Below are 22106 nucleotides of genomic sequence, written 5' to 3' on the forward strand. Positions count from 1 at the left end.
TTTGAAAAGCTAAAAATAAATAAATAAGTACAAGGCTAAAAGTGTTTGTAAACGTCTTGGAGGAGAAAGACATTTGTTGTGCAAAATTAGACACTTTTTGTTGACTTGTGAATGTGTAACAAGGAAACAATCACTATAAACAACTGGATGTTTCTTCCCCTTGACTCTCTATACTAACATATAGGCTAAGCATCTGGAGACCATCATGGGACGTGTGAGAACAAACCACACGCCAGGCCTACTGGTGTTACTCTGGAATGTTCTTATCATTTTCTCCCATCCTTTTCCATTAATGGTTGTGCACTGCAAATCTGCAAGGGGCTACTGGACGAGTACAAAGAAGAAGAGCAGAAAGTTAGTAGGTGAAGGGCTGCAGGTAGGCGGACACTGCTGCTTCATCTTCATCATGATCAGTGTGTCCATCTCAGGAAAAAACAGGCATTAAGTGTAGCTGCTGTCACCTCCTCCCTCCTCCTCCTCCTGCTCCAGTGTGCACTTCCCCTTTAAAGTATCTGAGAGGAACAGCCTTGCACTTGGCTTCTCGATCTGTCTCTCTTGTAGTTTGTGGTGAGGACTCGGAAAGGCTGCCGCTGACGACTTGTGTGAAAGGATCTCAAAGGATAAAAGTTAGTTTAGGGTGGAGTCTACACCGTCTACTTGTGGATATGTCAAGCAGGGGAATAAGTTATCAGGAGAGTGATCAGAAACTGTAGTGCTGGAGTGTTCTTCCTGAGGTAAAAGTGTTTGGGGTTTTTTTTATCATAAAAGTTCATACAGCATGGTGATATAATATGTTGACATGTTTTAAATTATGTAATTGATGCTACATACATCAGTTTCTGTGTTACATGGATTGCAGGATTACTAATTATTTGATCTCTTTGTACTGTGAAGCAACATTTTAATGCATGAAAAAATGGACTCCTCTTACAAGAGCTTCTTATTCAGAGGAGATTCTGCAAAATGGATAGAAATAAATGAAAAAATCTAAGTTATAGTTAAATGCAGCAGAACCAGAGAGAAAGCCTAAAATCAAGGCAAATTGCCTTGCAGTATTGCTGAAAACCAATTAGTTTCTGTGTATCCACCTTTTAAAGACACTGATTGCTAAAACTGCACCAGGACTTTGATACCATAAAATCCCCTTTACTGAGCATGTTTGCTAGCAGATTGCATGTGATGTATGTGGACAGTGGAAGTACTGGCATACTGCAATGTTTATTTATAAACTCATTATCATATATAATCTTGCTTTTGCATTTAAGCACTTGTTGCACAGTTGCAAATAATTTTAAAATCAAAGCACTTACATAATGCTGATATTAACAGGGAGGCTTTCAGATTTAATAAGGCATAATAATAAAGCAGATAGGCCTGAAACTACGTGTAACATGTAAGTTTCCCATAAACTAACTTGTTTCACAAAGTCAGGCTTGTTCAGTTCTCTTCTAGGACACGTATCACTTTCTAAAATATAATAGACACAAAGGGAGGTGTAACTCCAGAGTCCCAGCTGATGAATTATTGAATAATGGTGGCCTTGGGTCCATTAGTAAGTGCACTTATCGCGGTTGTTAGCAAACAAAGGGGTTAAATTCTCAGTGGTCTTGCAACTGGTCTTCTCTGTTTGACGTGGGTTAATTTGGTGGAAAGAATGACCTGGTAAGAGAGGCATATTTAAAGTACTTGGAGCCAATAGGTGCATTTGAAACAGATGATGAAATGTTGTGAATCAGAGTTGGATATATGTAACCTATTTAGTCTCCATGATTCATTTAATGAGGCCATAAAAAATACAGATGAACAAACTATCTGATGAGACAGAGTCGGTGTGTATGACTAAACTGAAACAGAAATACACCTCAGCACCTGAAACTCCGGCTGTCTTCCCCGATGGCCTTCCCCTCTGCTCTGTCTCCATCTTTGCCATCTTCTGCTATGGTAAATACTGTCAGTTTCATCTTTCTATAGGGTGTTAACTCTCCAGAATAAATTCCTGGCTGCATTGTGTAAATCTGCCTCTTGACACTGACTTCCTCCTCATCTCCCTGGTGGGAACGATAACAAATCATAGAGAATATCCTTCTTCCCACTCTCCACTTGAGAGTGGTCTGAAATCTGGTCAACATCTTTCCCCCTTTGAGGTTGAACATTAGGCCGTGCTCGCTTTTAAAGAAGACTTTCTCTCTCCCTTTCTTGAACTCTAAAATCACTGAACTGAATGTGAGTGTTTATTAGTGGCCTGAACTGTTATTGTCATCCTGGTTTGGTTTGATTCTATAATCCATCTTTGATAATCTGCTCTGCTCCACTGCCTGCTACATTTTCTACTCCGTCTGTTTTTTCTTCTGCACTCAACTGCATTTCCTCTGCAAGTTTGTTTATTCTTGTTGAGCAATGATAAAAACCACAAGCCACATGCTCACGAAAGAAGGTTAGCAAAACCTCTCAGTTCACACAGTGTTCTCCTCCCCTACAGGGTAGCTGCACCCTGGTGGGACTGGAGCCCAGTTGTTAATGAGAGGAAGCCTGCAGATTTCACACATGATGGATTTCAACGACTCTCATGCGTTGCTCTCTGGTGAGCAGCTCATCTATGCGATCACGGTGCCACTGTCGACCTCCATCATCCTGGCCAACCTTGTCATCATCTTGGGCATCGTCTGGAACCGTCAGCTCCACAACACGCCCAACTACTTCTTCCTCAGCCTGTTAGTGGCGGATCTGTGCACAGGCGTGGCGCTCCCTTTCATACCATTAATGGGTCTGAAACGGGAGCTGAGTTTCAACTCCTGTATGGTGGCTCACACTTTCCCAAACTTCCTCTTCCTTGCGTTCCTTTTAAATCTGGTAATGGTCCACTATGAGCGCTACATTTGTATCGTAGACCCCCTGCATTACAATACCTTGTGGGTGCATCGCAGTTTTCCTCTGGCGTTGCTTGTGGTGTGGGCTCCACCTCTTCTGTATGCATCTCTACCTGCTTTTGGGTGGAATAACTGGACAGGGCCAGACTGGAATGACTGTTGTAGTCAAAACATTACACCAACTACATACTGTTCAACAAATGGAACCGCATGCTGCTCATACAGGCGAGTGTTCCCCAACGCTTTTATCTACTTGGAGGTGTATGGACTTGTTTTACCTGCTATTCTTACCATTGCTGGCATGACTGGCCGAGTTTTATGGATCACCAGAGGCCAGATGAAGGATATCTGCCGTCTCCATCGTTCAGTGGAGCGTGGAAGTCAGGCCTCAGACCGAGAGCAGAAGCTGAACCTGCGTTACACTCGCTGCGTTGTGGCGGTGTCACTCACGTTTCTGGCATGCTGGGTTCCCTACCTCATCTACATGCACGTCTGCATCGCGTTCCTGATCAGCGACACCAAGTGGAAGTCCACCACGCACATCGTGTTGTCGTGCACTGGCATCGGAAGCATGGCCGTGGTGCCGCTGGTGCTCGGCCTGGCCAACAGGCAGTACACAGTACCCGCGTATAAACTTTTCCAGAAACTCCGGGACAGATGGGGGCCAGGGATGCAGGGATCAGCAGAGGCGGCAGTCTGAGGAAATAATAATGAATAGGAATCTTTATGAAGATGAGTCTGCAAGAAATGCTGTTGATAGAGTTGATGAACATCTTGTCTGCTAGGAGGGAATATGGCATTACTGTCAAAAAACATTTGCTTTCACAATTTATTCATCAATGTTTATCACCATTCCTTAAGAAAAAGGCCAGATATTATTTTAAAGTTGGGTTTGGAAATGTAATGTCTGCCATTTCTGAAATGTTACCATTACATTTTCCTAATTTAACTGATAATATTAATGTGCCAGGCGATTTTCTCAAACAAGACTGAAGCCTCATCCAAAGATTCATTTTATAGGAGGAGGAGGGGATTAAATTATGCACTGTGCTTCTCTGTAATTTAATGAGGTTGTCTAACTTGTTGTTCCAGCTGCCATTTTAACCATTGTTAAACTGCAGGACTTGGTCTGTAATAGACATGCATATTTTGCAGTGGCCTAGCTCTCCTGATGGCTTTTATTTTAGTCTGCCAGAAAAGCAATTTCCCAATAGGCCTGTATGTTGGTGTTTGCATGTTTCCAACCTCAGTGAACTGATTTAAATAACGGAGAGTGAAAAGCAGGTGGGATTAAAAACACACACCAGCACGGTAAATGTTAAACCCACCCTAGCAGAGAAATAAATCCAGATCTGGATAGAAACACCTTCACACTAAGAAAGAAAGAAAAGTTAAATGCCCTCTACAAGTGTTGTACATCCTATAAAGACACTCAGTATGTCCTCATTTCTCTTTGTGCTGCCTGCTGTGGACGTCAGTTTAACCAGCCGTAGATTTTCTGTGTCTGTCAGCCATCACTAGTGTTCATCTTTATACTGGTATGCAAGCTGAAGATGGGTGAAGGATGCACCTGCAGTCTGTAATGCGTCTAAAAGACAATGAGACATGTGGGCTTCAGCAAGAACATACAGGAAAGAGACATGAGCTGAAAACCATGTTTTCAAGTTCAACCTGAGTTCCCAGTTTCTTTCCCATTTAGATGAATGTTACAGGAAGGTTAAGTCTGCAAAAGCAGGCTGCCCGCACTTCAGAGAAACATCTGCTACTTGCAAATTGTATTTGAGGACTAAAAGTTTTATTTGCTGTGAAGAGACATTCAAGGGAAATTAGATTTTTATTTGATTAAACATGGAATGTTATGCAACTTGTTTCACCCAGTCAACGTGTGGTCTTAAATGTGTGCTTACAATATGTGGGTGGAAAAGAGACAGACTGCAAAGGAAAAGCAGACTTTAATCAAATTAAAAAGCAAACAGGCTCTGAACAGTTGGTGGACTTTAGAAGACATCACAGGTCAGGGTACACCGTGTATTGTTTGTGTCGCTTTGCTAAGCCGTGTTCCAGTATGTTTTCCACATTGGAATATTAAGTACTCATGTGTCCACAAGACGGAGGAGAACCGGGAGAGGAGGAGGAGGAGGAGGAGGAGGAGGAGGGAAAAATAAGAACAGGACGAGACTGTCGGGCTCCAGCTCCTAATGAATGAGTGCTGTCTGGGTCAAGCAGAAAGCATCTGACTTGTTTTATCTATCACACATGCTGTACCAAAACTGTGTGGCATCTAAGCAGCAGAAAATATGCTTATTTGCTTTCTGAATTAATAAGATTTATGTTATTTATGATTTATGTTTCAGCTCGCTATGTTAGTTGAAGCTAGCAGCCTGTTAGCTTAGCTTAGCCTGGAAGCTAGCCTGTCTCTGCCTGAAACTACCAAAACCTGCCTGACAACATTTCCAAAATGTGTTAATAGACAGGTTGTGTCTTGGTTATTAAAAAAGGAAGCGTAAAAACATTTTCCACTTAATGTGGGATTTTGTTCCAATAAACCATTATGTTGCTAACTGTCATTTTTTTACACTTCTCTTGGCCTCAGCTACATGTTTACTTCACAGACATGAGTGGTATGAATCAGTATGTAACTCTGGGTGACAAAAGCAAATTAGCACATTCACCAAAGTGTCGAAATATTTCTTCAAGTATGTATAACCTGTGTGTGTGTTTGTGTGAAAGAAAAAGAGAACAGTCATGTTGTTCATGTTGCTTTATTGATTAAATGTATTCCACTGCAAATGCTTGTCACAGCAACAGTAAACTCTGCAATGTCTTCTGATTTCCTTGTTGTTGATTTGACATTTTTGAGGTACAAAAGTGCAGAAATGTGAGTGACGAGTAAAAAGTTCCAGAGATTAACAGAATTTCAGGCTTGCAAAGGAACATTTCCATTTATCGCATTCGGCAAAGATGTCACACACATAGCACCAGTGAAACGTCAACAAAAAGGATTGTCTTTATTTGTTGCTGTTTTTGTATTCAGAAGACGTAAAGCCAGATGTCAAGCATGCAGTTGCTCCCCCCAGAGTCATCTTGCATCCCCACAATGTGCCCTGTAGAAGCATCTTTGCATATGTTCTTCTTGATATGTAAGCAGAGCAGAAACCCTCCTTCAGCTGTCCTCATTTTATGGTTCACTTCATTAAGCTGTAGCCCAGAAAGGTATGAGAGAAGCAACTGCAAGCTTAAAAACACACTAATGATACCGGGAACACCACAGGTCTTTGCAAATGTAAACAAAGATAGAAAGCCTTTATAAAAACAAAGCTTGATAGAAAATAAATGTCTCCAACTTCAAGCACAGTTCATAGAAAAAAACCTCCAACCTGCCCAGAAGCAACAGTCAGACTGTTCACTGCGTCAGAAAGCACAAGGATAATGATTATGGCACTGAAAGTCACTGTCATGATTATTGTTGAAGCATTCAATATAAGATAATTTGACCGTAATATAATTTAATTTAAATTAGTTTGAAGTTTTTTCCTTTAATTCACATTTTATGGATATAATGAAATACAAGCGGAAGGGTGATGGGCACAGCCAGTCAATCCTAAGTGTAATGGGAGCTTTCAGACACGACTCTGCCCGCCTCCACCTCCACCCGGATCACCAGGCATTTGTTGGAGTAGTCGGGGTATTCTGCTGGGATGACGGTCTCGGCAGGGATGATGGTTTCTGCTGGGATGACGGTCTCTGCTGGGATGATGGTCTCTGCTGGGATGATGGTCTCTGCAGGGATGACGGTCTCTGCTGGGATGACGGTGGGTTTTGGGTCTCGCGGCTTCTGTGGCAGCTGAACGTCTGCGTGCAAGTAAGGACTTGGATTGGTTGGTTTGTTTTTAGAAATCTGAGCGAAAGAGAGGTTTGATTTTAGTGGAACACAAAACATGAATCAATCATGAGAACACTGTTGTGTGTTAGTAACTATGAGCTTTTGTTGACTTCAGTTGGCAGTTTTCTAATTTTCCCAGAATTCTTTTCAACAGCTTCCTACCCTGCTGGAAATGACATTAACCAAAGTACTGTACTTAAGTACATTTCTGAAGTACATGTACATGAGAATTTCCAGCTTGACTGTATTTGTTTGATAAATTTTGTTGTTACTTTATAGATTAGAGTTATTAATACATTTCTACAATTCTTGAATTTCCCTCGGGATCAATAAAGTATCTATCTATCTATCTAATTATTATCAAATAAAATATAAAATATCATTATAGATAAGCTGCCCAACAGTATTTAAAGTAACTGAAGTTAGCCCCACATTCACTAGCTGCAACATTTAAATTATACCTGCATTAATCCATCAGTGAGTTCAATCCAATAATATAATAAAATGTTAATATCTGTCCAGAATTTGTGGAAAAAAAAGTAAAATACACCGCAAAGACACCAAATAACGAAATGGTTCTCACCTGCGTGGCGCATGAGGTCATTCATTCTTCACAGAGACGGAGCAGAGACAGTTGTTAGTGCAAGCAAAAATCCATCATGATATGTTTCAGTAAACAGCAACACAGAAGCACAATGTGATGTGTTCCCAACCCCCAAATCTGCTATCTTCACTTACCTCTGCTCCTCGCCCTCCAGCAGCTTGTGGTAGGTGGCGATCTCGATGTCCAGGGCCATCTTGAGGTTCATCAGGTCATTGTATTCGCGGATCTGCCCTGCCAAGTCCTGCTTAGCCCGCCTCAAAGCCTCCTCCAGCTGGACGATGTCCTCCCGGGCCTTCTCCAGGTTATCGTCGCCCTCTGACCTCAAATCGTTTATTTCTTTCATCAGGGCCTCTTCCTAACCGGGCAAAATTGAGTGGAAAAGAGGAGATCAGAGGCTCATTGTATTGGACGAAGTGTGCGCTCAGGCCTGAACTCTGGGACTGTCTATCTGAGTCATCCTGACCTTCCTTATGAGAGCTTCCAGGTCCCCGTTGAGCCTCTGGATGTGGCGCACCATGTCTGAGATCTCCCTCTTTAAATCACGCACCTCCTGCTCACGCTGTCCTGCGCTGAGTACCATGGCATCCATCTAAATGTGGGGTGTGCAGCAAAATGTCCGCAATATTGAGGATGCACGCTTTCTTGTCCCCTCATACTGTATATTTGAGTTAAGACATCAAACACTGTCTTCTTCTTTGGGTAAAATCTTTCTTTTCCTCACCTTCTTCTTGTTCCAGTACTCGGCTTCCTCTCTGGTGCGTGCGGCCACGTTGGCATACTGCTTCCTGACGCTCTCAATAATCTCGTCCATGTCCAGAGAACGCTTGCTGTCGTCATGTAACACCAGTGTCTCGTTCTGGACTTGCGACTGCAGCTCCTTGATCTCCTGCAGGGGGCAGACATGAGCACAAGAGTCATTTGTGTCTGTTTAATGTCTTTTTTTCACTGGGTTTGACGTCCTGTTGTCAAGTACCCGTCACTATCTCTGTCCACTACGGCCCTGCTGACTTATGGAAACTGAAATAAACTCCAGTCATCACCTCATCATAGCCAGCCCTAAGGAAGTCCAGTTTTTCCATCAGTTCTTCCAGCTCCAGAACCACATCAACTGCCTCCAAGTGACCTTCATCTACATCCTATTGCACACACATTAAACACAACACAATAAGACATTGCTTTAAAAAAATGTCATACTGCCAAAGGGCAGTTTTTTTTACCATGTTCCTACGTGTTTGAAGAAATAAGCACCAAATGAAGGTTAGAGTACCTTTTTTAGGACAACAAACTGATTCTCCAGGTCAATTTTCTTTTGTAACTCGTCCTCATAGCTGAAATCAAGAGAAAACAAAGGGTGAGAAATGATGCAGTACTGAGTCCTCTGGATGTATGCTGTGTTTGCAGCCATGGAAAAAAATCTTTCCTTTTAAATAACATAATCTCACCCAAGCCAAAAAGACAAAGTGCAGGGCCAGTGGGTGCACTAAATGGAGGTTTAGTGTGTGTAAATGGTGAATTATAGGATAAAAATTCAGTCACACCAACTTTGACCCACTAACCTTTTCTTGGTGTCCTCCACCTCCTCCTGCTTCTTGAGCAGTTCAGCCTGCAGTTTTTCCTGGTCGCGGATCAAGTTCTCGATCTGCTCCTCCATCGTGTTCTCCATCTGCTTTACGAGGTCGTCGATTTTCCCCTCGTAGTCGTCCTTCTCCTTCAGGATCTTCAGCTTTGTATCCAGCTTTTTGTTCTCATTCTCCAGGTGTTTTACCTGAGACAAGAGTCAGATGGGCAGGTTAACGGAAACCCAGGAGGATATGTTGGAGCAAAGTGATGACCCCGAAAGACCTCGGACTTAAAGTTATCAAAATATCCACAGGGTGGCGCCCTACATGAGCCTCCACCTCTGTTTACACGAAGTGAAGCCTGCAGGAGGAGACACTTTTCATGGCCTCAGGTCACAGAATTATCTCATGCTCCAGTACTGAAAACAGGTTTTACCGTCTTTTCTTTGTTTTACTTCGAGCTTTGGTGCAGGTGAGTGAATGAATAAGTACAACACTCAAAAGAAAAACAGGAAAACAAACTACTAAGCGAAAACGAAAGTGAAAAAGTATTAAAAACACGCAAACGCATAGAATTATGTCAAACGAATTATATCAAAACGTTAGAATAAACTCAAGAAAGAGGAAAATCTAATTACAAATTACGTGTTTTAGGTATCGATTTTTTTTCTATGAATAATGTATTTATAGTCACTTATAATCTATGTCCCCTTACTAAATGATCAAACGCAGTCAAGTACGTTTTGAGGAGTGAAAAATAAAAAATAAATTAAATTCAACAGTGAGGTAATTTATATCATAATAAAAGAATTAATTAACTTAAACGAACAGCCATAGTAAACGACAAAACAACACTGATGATAATAATAATAACAATTTACCAAACCTTGTCAATCAGCCTGACGAACTTGTCGTTGAGTCCAACCATGTCGTCCTTCTCCCTGGATTTGTCGGCGGTCGGGTAGCTTTTGCTCGGTCCTGAGCTGCTGGGGGTGTAGGACTGGCTGCTGTAGTCTCTTGGTTTGGACATACTGAAGCTTGTTAACAGACAGCTGAAACCTGAAAGATGAAGGTAAAGGTGAAGGTACCTGCAGCCGTCCGGATCACTCTCTTTAAAGGTGGACAGGGACCACCCATCACCTCCCCGAAACTCTGCATGCGTCCAATCAAGAGAGGACAAGTGCAACTTTACAGCGAGAAAAATAAAAAAGTCGACATGAAATACTTGAATTTCTGCTCAATGCCAGTTTGTCCAGGAGTCGTGAGCCAATGGCATCGCAAGGGGGGCGGATTGATGCGTAAAAAGAGGTATAAAACCTACCTGCACACATCCGTCACATCCATCGGGTGACTCTGCAGATTGAAGCACTCACTGTCACTGTCAGCAGGAATCATGCCTTCAAACACCGCAGCCAGCATGTGTGGTGGAGCCGGGGGAAGGGGCTCCAGGGTGTCCGTGGCCAGCCTGGAGGGGCTGCGCAACGTGATGCGCAACGACACGGAGAGAGACTCCGCTCCAGTCGCTCCAGAAAACCCTGCCGCTCCTCCGGCTCAGGCCGCTCCTGCCGCCCCCGCGGACGACAAGCATACACTGCGGGGTCTGAACGACCGGCTGTCCGGCTACCTGGGCAGAGTGAGGCAGCTGGAGAAGGAAAACGACGATTTGGAGAAACAGATCGATGAGATTTTGGCCAAGAGGAAAGCCCCCGAGGGACGCGACTGGGATGAGGTCGAGAAACCCCTGGAGGACCTCAAGAAGCAGGTTGTTCATCAGATTTACTTAAAAATGAAAAAATAACGTTGAGACTTGAAATAAGAAAAAATGATCTAAAATTCAAAATAATTTCTCAAAGACTGGACTTAAATTACTGCTCATACCTGTCATGCATTCCTCTCCTTAGATAAAAGACCTTACCAAGGATAATGCCAAGCTGCTGCTCCAGATTGACAACACCAAAATGGCTAATGATGACTTCAAGAACAAGTGAGTATCATGCAAATTAAACTTAAAAACAAAGATGATGTTTGAAATCAGAAGTCCAGACTCCACATCACAAAACAACAAGATTTATTGTTGGGTTCCTCCCGCTGTGTGCAGGCTGGAGGATGAGAAGAAGGCTCGGAAGGAATTAGAAAAAGAGGTGGAGGATCTGAAGAAGGTAAAAGAGGTCACTAAGATGAACTGCATGCAGACACAGAAGGAGATCAATCTGGTGAAGGAGGAGCTCGCTCGCCTCAATCAGGAACACAAAGATGTGAGACTGGGAGAAAAAAAAACACTTCAAAACCAACTGATGAAATTATATTGTGTGAAATCTGACACAAATTTGTTGCTGCGGCTCCCGTAGGAGGTGGATGTCCTGTGTGAGAAGATCAAGGACTCCGAGGTGAAGGTGGAGATTGATTCCCAGAACTCCAACCTGGACGAGATGCTCAACAAGATCCGCGAACAGTACGACAAACTCGCCCGGAAGAACCTGAAGGAGACCGAGGAGTGGTACCAGAGCAAGGTAAGATACCTGCAGGATCCCAGCATCTGACAGGTGTTTTCTTTGTTCGGCTCCTCCTCCTTCTACTCTGTTTATCTCACAATTTCCTTCTTTTTTTTCCATCTCCAGTTTGAGAACATCAAGGTGGTGGAGGCCCAAAACAACGAGGTCTTGTACTCTGGAAAGTCCGAGCTCAAGGAGCTGCTCAAGCAGAAACAAACTCTGGAAATTAAGATCCAGAGTGTGCACAGCACGGTAAACAAAATCTTTCCGTCCACAGTGGTGTTGGCTTTTTCACAAGCATTCCTGACTGCCCTGTAATTATATTGTAACTCTGCTAGTTTAAGACCAGGCCAACTCCCTATCTGTCTCACCTGGAGCCACCAGGATCTGCCTCTGCATAACAAAACAAATTGTGTCCATAAAAGAGATGTAGGCTCCTGAGAAGTCTCCAACACACGTTAACTATTTAATATGTAGACCAATATGTTAATATGATCACAAAAAAAACAAAAAACACCTTATGCTTTCTTTTCAGATCCACAATCTGGAGGAAACCCTGAAGAGCACTAAGGTGGAGTACAGCCAACGCCTGGCTCCCCTCAACCAGGTGATACTGGACCTGCTGGCGGAGCTGGAGGAGGTGAGGTCACAGGTGGAGCGCCATGTCGAAACCAACAACAACCTGCTGTGTGTGAAGATGAAGCTGGAGGCGGAGATCAGCAACTACCAGCAACTGATTCAGGGCACGACGGCTGACCCTGAGAGGTGAGGATGGACTGTGACTGTGACAGACAAACCCCCCCCTCACCCGTCCCTTAGGCTGAAGTCATGAGAATCCATAGTTTTAATATGATATTACAACATGGAAAGGCATTCTCACTCAGTACGTTAGCATACTTATCCTCTTTTCCTGACAGCTCGAAGTTGTCTATAGAGGATGCTCTGCTCGCGGGTAAGTTCTGGATCCAGCCAAAAAAGAAAAAGAAAACCAAAAACATCACTACTTGAAATAAAATCACAACCACTCCAGCATGATCGTGTTTTGACTTGATTGAAAGGTTCATCTCTGGGTCAGTTACTACTGTCAGTTTGGTCTCACAATCTAATTGGCTCCTTTCCAACAGGAAAATGATCTTTTGTGAAACCTGTCTGTCCTAACTCTATCATGTCTGTATTCTATGAAAATCAACAGCCGCAGTTAAACTTGAACCTAACCCTCATTACTCGCTCACGCCTGAGATGAAGCCTCTTGTGTCACTAATCTGCACTCAGCTGTCACGTTGCACCTTGTAACCGCATGCAATCACACCAGATTTTAACATCACACACTCTGGTTGACTCTCCGGAAAAAGCACACACAGAATCACTAAAATCTGAAGGGCCAGATTTATTCTTAACACACTGATGTGTTTGAAACTTGTCACATCTGATCCACCTTGTTTCCAGACCAGCAAAAGCCTTACAGTGAGGTGCCCGAGCAGCAGGAAGAAGTGAAGGAAGAGGTCCTTGTGAAGCACCAAAGTGCCCCCACTAACAAATCCACACCCCCCAAAGCTCCTGCCGATCCCACCACCGAAGCAGATCAAACCCCTGAAACGATGGAAGGAGACGTCGTCGAGAAGGCTGCTGCTGAGAAGGCCCAGAGCAGCAAGCCCAGTAAGAAGAAAAAATCCAAGACCAAAATTAAAGATTCATCCTCATCCTCTTCCTCTTCATCTTCTTCCTCTTCCTCCTCCTCCTCCTCTTCCTCCTCCTCCGATGAGAATGAAGATGAAAGCCCCAAGAACGAGGGCAAAGTGGCCAAAGCCTGATCTTTGAGAGCTTTTTCTCTGCTGTTTGTTGTTTTTCTAGCACAAAATCCCATCCAACTGTTTCTTACTGTTGTTACCAAACCTGTAAAGCTTCTTGAGGTGTCCTTTCACAAATAAAAACATTTAGATTTTGAAAGAAAGTCTCCCAGCAATTCATTACTTTTTCTTTTGATAAATGAATTACATAGCAACTCTTTTAGTTTTTTCTTAATTTACTTTCATGAACTTAGTATATAGTGTACACTGAGCAATTACAATGTGAAGGCCAACCAGGGACACAAAGTGCTCGCTACAGGAAATGAGTTGATCCTTTGCTGCAGATTGTTATGAGGCAGGAGTCAGAAACATCTACCATCAAACGTTTGTTTTAGCTCTTTGTGTACTAAATTTATTGTCACGACATGCAAAACACCAGTCTTCATGGGCCAGAAAATGATTACCCACCACCACCACCACCACCACACACGCACGAGTGCATGAAAACTTGTAGCAAATGGACAGATTGCTAAAAGTAATCCATCCATGACTGAAAGTGACTCCAAGCGCAGCAACATGAATGCAAATGTGACCAAAGGAACAGTCACAAGGGTGGATGAAAATGTGTTCAGGTGTTAAGTTCTCCTGCTGAGCAGATAACTTACATCCAGAACGTCAGGGGAAAACCTGACTCTGCCAGAAACAGCACTGATTTTGGGTATTTAGTTGGGTAGAGTTAATTTCAATGGCTTTAAAAGGATGAGGATGGCATAATTTGACTAACTTACACTGAGAAGCCACAAAACTGAATGCACACGACAACAGTAAAAGCTAGGAGGATAAATAAACAGAAATGTTGTGCCAAAGTCTAAAAATTTCACTCAAAAGTCAACAACACAAAGTGAGCACACAGCGCTTTTTTGTAAGTGATTTATTTAGTTTTTTTTTTTCAAATGACAACGGTACAGACGACATGAAAGCACGAGGAGGGAGGAAGGGAGGACTGAAATCATCCAACACGTGGATATCGCATGATGAGGGCTGAGGGGCAAGCAAGAGTACCAAATGGAGTAAAAGATATCGTATCAAAAATTTCAATTTTCTCATATATATATTTATATAGGACTAATAATTCTCTTTAACTATGCAAAGCAAGGAATGCCCTTTTTCCATTAAACTTGAGCCTTGGCTTTCCCTAAACAGAGCCAACATTATTATTTATTAAAACAAAAAAAAAAAACAGACTGGACACGTTTTCGTGTTTGGGCTGGGGAATTCTCGATTTGTCCTTGATTCCTGTCCGATGTGGCGTTGAGTCTCAGTGTAGCGCGTTTGGGCATGTCCAAGGGGGGTTGGATCTCTCTGGTGTGAGTTGGCCTCAGCGTGAGAACGTCTTTCCACTGGGAAAAATAAAAATAAAAAAAAAATCAAAGAAATATACGTTAGCTGCCGCACAAAACAAAAAATCTTTTTAGAGGACATTCTGACATTTTGGGGAATGTTTGTTGTCTTGCTGAGAGTTGAGAGATGAGAAGATTGACCCCACTTTAATAACTGTTGGGTAAATACCATTACAGCCAACAAGGCTGCCCACCTGCTCTCAAAGCTCACTAATTAACACTTTATATCTCACATGACTTCTCACATGTCTTGTTGTCACTGTGAGGCTGCCAGGAAGCCAGCAGAGACTGGCCAAGAAACAATCTGAGAGGTAACCACTCAGTAAAACCGCCACCTGTACCGTTTCAGGAACGAGCGTTGCGTCAACTGTCTCACTTTGGCAAAAAACCAAATAAATATTCCTCCTTTTAAGTAAAACCAAAAGCTTGGAAGTGTAACAATGCATCTGTCGTTTTGCCACCACATTGAAACAAACAAAACTTATCTTCATGCCTAAGCTTGAGCCGTTTGGTTGTTTTGCATTCTGACAGCAAATGTAAAATTCCATTTGTGTGAACCTGCTCAGCAATTTAATGGGTTAGTGATACTGGTTACAGTGAGATATTTGTGGCATGCTTTAATCTTCATCTTTGTCAACAGATGGAGCCACGTGTGACTGACACTTCCATTTCGGTTCTACATTCCTGATAGTTTCATGTCATCGTTCAACGTTTTTAATACCTCGCAGTCAAACACAGGATTTGTGTGAAAAGTCTGAAACTCGTAAAGGTGACGAGGCTACGGGGGGGTCTCCTAATTATTGCAGTTACACATTAACCACATGACAAAGACACTCTGTGCCCCTGTAGAATATATTTTCACAAATATTTCAGAAAAGGGTTTTACTTTGTATGCGCAGCTGTTTGAAGGTATTAACAAAGCAGATATCTGTAGAAATTTCTTTCTGACTCACTTCAAACACTGCAAAAACAGTGAGGGGCAAACACACCTCAAAAGCACACAAAGATACTGCAGATACTACAAATGCAGACGGGAACTGACTAACAAAAGCTGAAGAAACTGCCTCATGATTGTGCGCTTCCGTGCAACACTCACAAGTTTCAGTTAATGTCCACGTCTGTCCACATTGGTGATGATTTTAGAAACTTAAAAGGTAATAAGTTTATTTCTTTTATTGTTGGCAAAATGGGGTCTTCATTTATGGTCTGAAAAGTGCAACAGCCAGCAAGGAGGCTAAAGACGATACGATTCAGACAAAATTTAATCTGTTAAGCTTGAACATTAAACTGTTGATCCAAATCCTAAAATCGGACACAATGGATCCAAAAGATCCTTCGATAGCAGCAGCAGCATGTCTACAAAACTGCCAAACTTGCCGGTCCTTATCTTGCTTTGTTTTTATTGGCACGAACGCTTTGACTCAGCGCAGAATCTTTGATGTGCACAAACGGGGACGAGGAATCCGAGGTGAGTGTCGACACGAAGAGGAGGAGAGACTACTCACGAGATGGTCTTCATCTCCTTCTTCTCGGCGTCGGGTCGAGCGCGGTTCAGCACCTTGAGGAAGTCTGACGTCTTGGCCCTCATACGCGTGTGAATGTAGGCCTGCGGGGGAGAGATTTTTATCAGTTATTTGTAGTGCAAAACACCAGTGATGCCTTCCACTAATCTTGGAACGAATCTAAATGAAGATACGCATGCAGACTAAATCAGAATCAGAATCAGAATTCCTTTATTTATCCCTGAAGGGAAATTCTTGAGAGAATAAAATGTGTCAGGTGCTTCAACACAGTGTGTGGCAGAGACAGGGACAACAGTGTATGGCTGTTTTAACAGAGTATAAACTCATCTTTCTCAAGCTTAACCCACCCACAGCTGTTCATAAATCAATCAGCCGTGTCGCCCACGCAGACTCCCTGCTGTCTGAGGCACAAACACCCAATCTTCAGTTTAATTACCTGTGGTCTAAACACCAGACGCTTATTCAAAAGCTTAACACATCCCTCTGAGATCCAAGTCATGCGAGAAGTGCTTTGATTATGGTTTACTGTGGAGGCGAGTCCATTTGAGGAACCATTAGAAGTGCGTCTCATTCTGTGAAATGTGTACACAACCACCCAAACACTGCTCTTAAGAACCTGTATGACCACTGACATTGTACTTTCTATTGTACTGTAAGGCACTAAAAAGACCTGCTATTACAGAAGAAGCCTTGTTTGTAGCCTGTGATTAAAACACTCTTGATGTGTTACATGTGTGTTTGACAGGTGCCTTCTGAATGTTCATTTAGCTGCAGTGGACGCTCAAACTCAAAAAGTAGCTCAGCCTCAGGTCTCCCCACAGACAAGTTCCGGTTGTGTTATATTTTTTTTAAGAAAAAGCAAATAATTTACAGAAAACTTTGAAGAACTGTACTTCAGAACATCATTAAGAGTTTCTTGAGATCGACATTTTTTGTAAACCCCATTCCAAAGAGTATCAAAGACAAAACTGACCTGACAAACAAATCCATGAGGGGAAACTCACACTAGTAGAGCTTTTGATTCTGATAGTGAGTTGAACTGACCTTAGAGCACTTTATGTGGTAGTGCAGGTAGTCCCTGAAGGTGTGGATGAGGTTGATGGTGTTGTCTCTGGCATTGGCATTGGTGTGACGTGGGAACAGGACTGAAAACATCAAAATGGCATCTTTACAATAGTCAGATCTGTTTAATAATCGCTGTAGTATGGCTGCAATAGGGGCGAAGGTTTCAGATGGTTCTTTAGCAGCTACTGACCAAAGGTGATGTATCCAATGTTGTCCCCGACAGCGGCGTCTGTGTCCTTCAGCTCCAGTGGGGGCTCCCTGTGGCTGAACAGCACCTGGGGGGCTGTGTGGCTGGCTCGCCGACCCTCTTTGAACTCCTACGCAAACCAAGTGCACATTATGAGTTTTAGTTATCACTTTATGATTTTTTCAAATAGTTGGGACTCAGCAGTGGTCTCTCATTGGGCTTCAGTCCAATATAACCTGACCAAATGGACTCAAAATGACTTTTATGTACTTATGGCGTCACACACCTGCATGAAGACTTTGCCAATGATGACGTCGTCGTCGTCTTTGAACACTGTGCTGAAAACCACTGTCACTCTGTCTTTCTTGGCCTCCACATACCTGAGAAGACAGAACACGTCAGAGGTTCAGGACCTCCACAGAAACTATGTTCACCATAAAAATGAAAGCAGTGCTGTGAGCTTTTCAAACTCATCCACCACGCACATGGACTCATCGTCTCTGTAGTGGACCACGGCCCTCTGCTCGCCCTCTTTGCCTTCTTCCTGGAACTTGAAGTACTTCTCGAACACCGAGGCGAAGCAGTTCCTCTTGAGCATCCCCGCCTGGTGGACAACCTCGTCTTTGTTGGCTGGTAGTGCGTCCAGGTCGTAGAGGAGGGACACATTGTAGCCTGGGAGGACACCGATAAGACAATGAGCCACGAGGACAACAAATTCAACAAAAATACACACAGCTTAATGGCTTGTTGGGGACCATCGTGTTTCACAGATACCACTTTGCTCCAAGTGAATTAATTCTCGTGTGCATGAATGCAATAAATTTAACTTATACTTGAATATACTGTTGCATAAGTGGTTTTTAAAGGGTTTAAAGGGCATTTTTCATTTCATCTTGACTTTACAGGAACAACTGAGGTGCCACAAACTAACAAATACTTGCTGTAAACATGGTGGTTGTCGGTGTTGGGATCTTTAAACTGATCTGATATAATAGGACTTTAATATCTCAAGCAGTAATTCAAAGGCAGCGTTGTCTGCAAAAAACGGAAAATGAGCTCAGTAACCTTGTGAGTACTTACCAGCCTCTGCTGAAACCAGGAAATTCCCATAGACCCTCTTGAGCAGCTGTAATTAAAAATATGACCTTCAGTCGTGTCGCACTTCTCTAAATTCAGTTCTGACGAGAAGTATTTCACAGAAAAGACATGACACAAAGACAAAAGCAACAGGAACTTCTGAAACAAAAAAGTAATTAAGACAGGAAAACAATTGAAAATTTAATTTGACATATTTTTCAAGGCCAAGCTCTCAAGGCAGGCCCTGACTCAGCTTCTTCAATGCAACAACAGAGAAAGGGTCCCAAGAGTTAAAAATACTGCCGATTATGTACTTTGTTTTGACATAAAAATATCTAACAGGCACTTCAAAAGCCATCCTTTGCTTTTCATGATTATTAACACTTCAGTGCATTTCATGGCCTGTGGGAATCTCCTGAGACTGAGCAGGCGGTCTGAGAGACCAGAAGTGCCACCACCAATAAAAGCAGGCAAAGAAACAAACTTGCAGGAAGGAGGTGTGTGTCTCCTGGAGGTTAGAATCCTAACATGGAGACCTCCTCTCTAATGGATACCTGTCACTGTGGAATGAAGTGAGGTGGACTTACAACATTATGCAAATCAAACTTAGGTATGGCAACGGCGTACGACCACAAGTCAAAACAAACGCTGGTGAGGTCCTACATTCTTTGTAACACTAACCTGAGCAGCATTTCAGAGGAAGAACAAATAAGAATGTGTGAGAAAAAACAAGCTCTTTAGCAGAGTAACACTCCTTCCCCTGACTGAATGACTGAATGTGACACAGTTGGACCATTCATTTATCCCTGTGCTCTGGAGTTATAAGGAAGAAGCAAGCGAAGTCGCTGGACTGCAGCCAAGACATTCGTACACAGAGGCTGCTGCCCGCAGTCAGCACTTCCTCGCCTGGGGTGAGTCACACAAACTCACTTCCTGTTTCTACCAGAAGCATCGGCAGCTGCTTTCTTCCTTACATGGCAAGAGAGCTTGTGAGGTGGAGGTGTGTGCAAATAGCAAACATTACCTCATTCATTTTTTTTTATTTTGATACATTATGTCTCAAAATGATAACAAAACCAGAAAGAAAACAATGGGACTAGTGTTCTTCCCTGCACTTTTCAGTGACAGTGCTTTTATGATTTGCACAACGGAGATACAGAGTGTCACAAAACCACAATTGCTTTTTTTAAAAGGCTGTGAAGCTCAAGTTTAAGAGCTAAAAGACAAGAATGTTTCGGCTCTTAAATTTGAAACAACTCAGAACTGACTATTAGCAAGACCCTGTTTCCTCTGTTGTCTATGCAAGCACAGAAAAATATTTTCTAGATTCTTCGTTTGTGTTTGTGTGTGTGTGTGTGTGTGTGTATGTGTATATATGTGTCGCACCTCATCGGCCCCATGCTCCTGCAGCTCCTTGTAGAACTTGAGGGAGATGCTGACCATCACTTTGGTCTTGTCCCCATTGGGGTTGGAGATGTGGTACAAGACACCATCGAAATCTGAGACAGAGTTGAACAACATTAAAGCCTGCAGTTTTTGAATCAGGGACAACCCAACCCTTTAATTCTGACTGGACACACTGACACACTTTGTGCTTGCACAAATCTTCATTTGCGACCTCAATTCATCTTCAATTTGTGCCAGTACCCAAAGATTATTTCAGTCATTTTAACATGTGAGATGTAACACATCAGCAGTGATTACTGGCAGGGCTGAGTGTGTGCAACAGGTTCATTGCATAATAGGAAGATAAGCGGTATGACAGCAGCAGCAGGCACAGCTGAACACCTCTTGCAACAGCCTGAAAATTCACAATACTCATAATGCTAAAAACACCCATTTTATTTCAAATCAAAGTTGCAAACAAGCTGTTAAGCAAATGTGTGGTCAGGTCTAAGGGTCAAAGACAGCAGGTACAGCATACAGCAAGCTGTTAGATAAGGTGCCATATATCACCTGCAAACGTCACATCGACGGCCTCTGGCTTGGTTCTGCAAAGAGAAAATAAAATTAGGAGATCCATGAGGCACAACACGGTACAGCTCAGTCTGTGGTAAATGATTAAATTTGACCAAAATTCTACCTATCACAAACAAAAAGATGACACATTGTGGTGGCGATTATCATTAATCATTTAGCTCATCATTGCCTAGTCCCAGTTTCTAAACTGTGAGGAATAGATAATTTTATTTTTAGTATACATTAACAAAATTGCTATATTTCAATTTTGCACTGTTGGTTGGACATTTTTAAGACATCACCCTTTAGGGCTTTAGGAAAGTGTGAAAAAAAAACTGCACATTAAATGACAATGAAAAAGCTTGTTAGTTGAAGCCCCATCTGTAACATGATGAAAACAAAGGTCTTCATTTGGGGTGCACAGTAACAAATGAATTCCTATACGGTGAATGCTGCAGCAGCTTGTCCAAGCCTCATACTCTGCATGCTCCGGGGAGCTGCTGGCACAGGCTTGACTCGGCTTGACTGCAGGAATGCGGAAACTGGAGAGAGGGGCGATGGTTAACCAACAAGAAGCCGCTAGCTGGCTCTACGGTGCCGTGGAGAGGGAAAAAACGCCTTGATTTAGTGGAAAAACCAAGTTCGGTGTACTATGTAGCCATACCGATGTTGTTACACCGTGATTAATGAGCAGTGGCGTTGGGAAAGGAAACCGGATATGAGCAGTTTGTGTTATCTTTACTGACCTGTTGTGTTACTGTACTCTGCAGAAAACACGTTTCATTTGTCGTGAATCATGGTGAATATGGGTGAAATATTTTTCACAGATGGCGATTCCAGTCAGACAACAGATAATAGTTACATATATATATAATAGTTAATAGTTTGACATGAGAGTATCCAGTAGTGAGACTGTTATCCTGAGTTAGAATTACGAAGAAGCTAGCCACATACATCAGCAGAACTGCGCTCGGCTAGCTACTTTCATACTATGGGACCTCGTAAAACGCTCAAAAATGTTTTAACTAACATTTATCAGGTCAGTGTTAGCGGATTACTGTAAAATGCTTCTATAGGCAGTGAGAAAACCGCCAGGGCAGATACAGTTCTTTAGGTAACATATTCTGGCACTACACGTACCGTACAGACACACCCCAGCTTTAGGGAAACCAGTCACGGCGGATCAGCAAGCTAATTCTGTGTGTATTGTAACATTTTTTAATTATCAAATAACACCGCCTGGCTGACTTGTGCAAAGCTGCAAATGTTTAGCATCTGCATCCGAAACCCCCCTTGCTTCATTAAATGCAGCCATCATTTTCAGGAAGAAAGAAAAAGAAAAGCTAAAGGGGAAGCTAGCTGACATTAGCAATGCTAGCCAGGTGTTAATAATGATTTCTCACCCGTTGGATGCGCCATCGAACTTCAACGTCAGCGTCTCTTCTATAATGCGGTTATTGATTTCTAACAGGATCATCGCAGCGGACGCCGGTGTCGAGGAAAAGGGGGGATGTTCGGTGCTGTACGGTGGGATTAACCTCTTTGTGTCAAATTCTGCAAAAAATTTCCTCCCTTGACAGACCAAACCGCTTCCGCCGAGGCTTCTTCCGCCTGTCGCTTCCGCGTATTTTGCACTGAGGACCCCATAGCATGAGGATGCCCGTAATGCTGCCTGTAATAAATTAGAAATGTCAATATTGACT

General features: G+C 42.8%; 4 protein-coding genes across 5 annotated transcripts; 2 read left to right on the top strand and 2 right to left on the bottom strand.

Annotated features, from left to right (window-relative positions):
• Positions 1 to 339: 339 nt before the first annotated feature.
• On the top strand, positions 340 to 5620 carry LOC124055646 (G-protein coupled bile acid receptor 1-like). Its single transcript, XM_046382643.1, has 2 exons — positions 340 to 734; positions 2480 to 5620. The coding sequence occupies exon 2, from the start codon at positions 2518 to 2520 to the stop codon at positions 3565 to 3567; it is 1050 nt and encodes a 349-aa protein (XP_046238599.1). The 5' UTR covers positions 340 to 734; positions 2480 to 2517; the 3' UTR covers positions 3568 to 5620.
• LOC124055645 (keratin, type II cytoskeletal 8-like) lies at positions 5614 to 10370 on the bottom strand. 2 transcript variants are annotated; one of them, XM_046382641.1, is made up of 10 exons: positions 10235 to 10370; positions 9800 to 9972; positions 8911 to 9119; positions 8622 to 8682; positions 8395 to 8490; positions 8076 to 8240; positions 7818 to 7943; positions 7489 to 7709; positions 7334 to 7359; positions 5614 to 6719 (listed from the first exon to the last, which is right to left on the bottom strand). In XM_046382641.1, exons 1-10 carry the CDS (start codon positions 10242 to 10244, stop codon positions 6469 to 6471), a joined length of 1338 nt encoding a protein of 445 aa, XP_046238597.1. In that variant the 5' UTR covers positions 10245 to 10370; the 3' UTR covers positions 5614 to 6468. The 2 variants fall into 2 exon arrangements, with proteins under 2 accessions (XP_046238597.1, XP_046238598.1); XM_046382642.1 differs by having other exon boundaries at positions 6588 to 6765.
• LOC124055644 (keratin, type I cytoskeletal 18-like) lies at positions 10307 to 13351 on the top strand. The gene is made up of 8 exons (XM_046382639.1): positions 10307 to 10675; positions 10815 to 10897; positions 11012 to 11168; positions 11262 to 11423; positions 11532 to 11657; positions 11941 to 12170; positions 12323 to 12357; positions 12852 to 13351. The coding sequence occupies exons 1-8, from the start codon at positions 10307 to 10309 to the stop codon at positions 13214 to 13216; spliced, it is 1527 nt and encodes a 508-aa protein (XP_046238595.1). The 3' UTR covers positions 13217 to 13351.
• A 1036-nt stretch (positions 13352 to 14387) lies between these two features.
• arpc2 (actin related protein 2/3 complex, subunit 2) lies at positions 14388 to 22033 on the bottom strand. Its single transcript, XM_046382150.1, has 10 exons — positions 21807 to 22033; positions 20401 to 20435; positions 19831 to 19943; positions 18448 to 18493; positions 17853 to 18039; positions 17654 to 17747; positions 17371 to 17497; positions 17160 to 17260; positions 16098 to 16198; positions 14388 to 14592 (listed from the first exon to the last, which is right to left on the bottom strand). The coding sequence occupies exons 1-10, from the start codon at positions 21878 to 21880 to the stop codon at positions 14571 to 14573; spliced, it is 900 nt and encodes a 299-aa protein (XP_046238106.1). The 5' UTR covers positions 21881 to 22033; the 3' UTR covers positions 14388 to 14570.
• Between the last annotated feature and the right edge of the window lie 73 nt (positions 22034 to 22106).

The sequence above is a fragment of the Scatophagus argus genome, chromosome 24 (genome assembly GCF_020382885.2).
Source record: "Scatophagus argus isolate fScaArg1 chromosome 24, fScaArg1.pri, whole genome shotgun sequence".
NCBI classification, from domain to species: Eukaryota; Metazoa; Chordata; class Actinopteri; family Scatophagidae; genus Scatophagus; species Scatophagus argus.

Excerpts from the sequence above, each read along its gene's own strand:
- LOC124055646 (XM_046382643.1), top strand. The coding sequence starts at position 2,518 with ATGAGAGGAAGCCTGCAGATTTCACACATGATGGATTTCAACGACTCT.
- LOC124055645 (XM_046382641.1), bottom strand. Across the intron at positions 8,491-8,621 it reads AGTTTGTTGTCCTAAAAAAG|GATGTAGATGAAGGTCACTT; the intron begins GTACTCTAACCT and ends TGTGTGCAATAG. Across the intron at positions 7,710-7,817 it reads TGGAAGCTCTCATAAGGAAG|GAAGAGGCCCTGATGAAAGA; the intron begins GTCAGGATGACT and ends TTGCCCGGTTAG.
- LOC124055644 (XM_046382639.1), top strand. The coding sequence starts at position 10,307 with ATGCCTTCAAACACCGCAGCCAGCATGTGTGGTGGAGCCGGGGGAAGG. Across the intron at positions 10,898-11,011 it reads AATGATGACTTCAAGAACAA|GCTGGAGGATGAGAAGAAGG; the intron begins GTGAGTATCATG and ends CGCTGTGTGCAG. Across the intron at positions 12,171-12,322 it reads ACGACGGCTGACCCTGAGAG|CTCGAAGTTGTCTATAGAGG; the intron begins GTGAGGATGGAC and ends TTTTCCTGACAG.
- arpc2 (XM_046382150.1), bottom strand. The coding sequence starts at position 21,880 with ATGATCCTGTTAGAAATCAATAACCGCATTATAGAAGAGACGCTGACG. Across the intron at positions 17,261-17,370 it reads CATTGGATACATCACCTTTG|TCCTGTTCCCACGTCACACC; the intron begins GTCAGTAGCTGC and ends TGATGTTTTCAG. Across the intron at positions 14,593-16,097 it reads AAGGAGATGAAGACCATCTC|TGGAAAGACGTTCTCACGCT; the intron begins GTGAGTAGTCTC and ends TATTTTTCCCAG.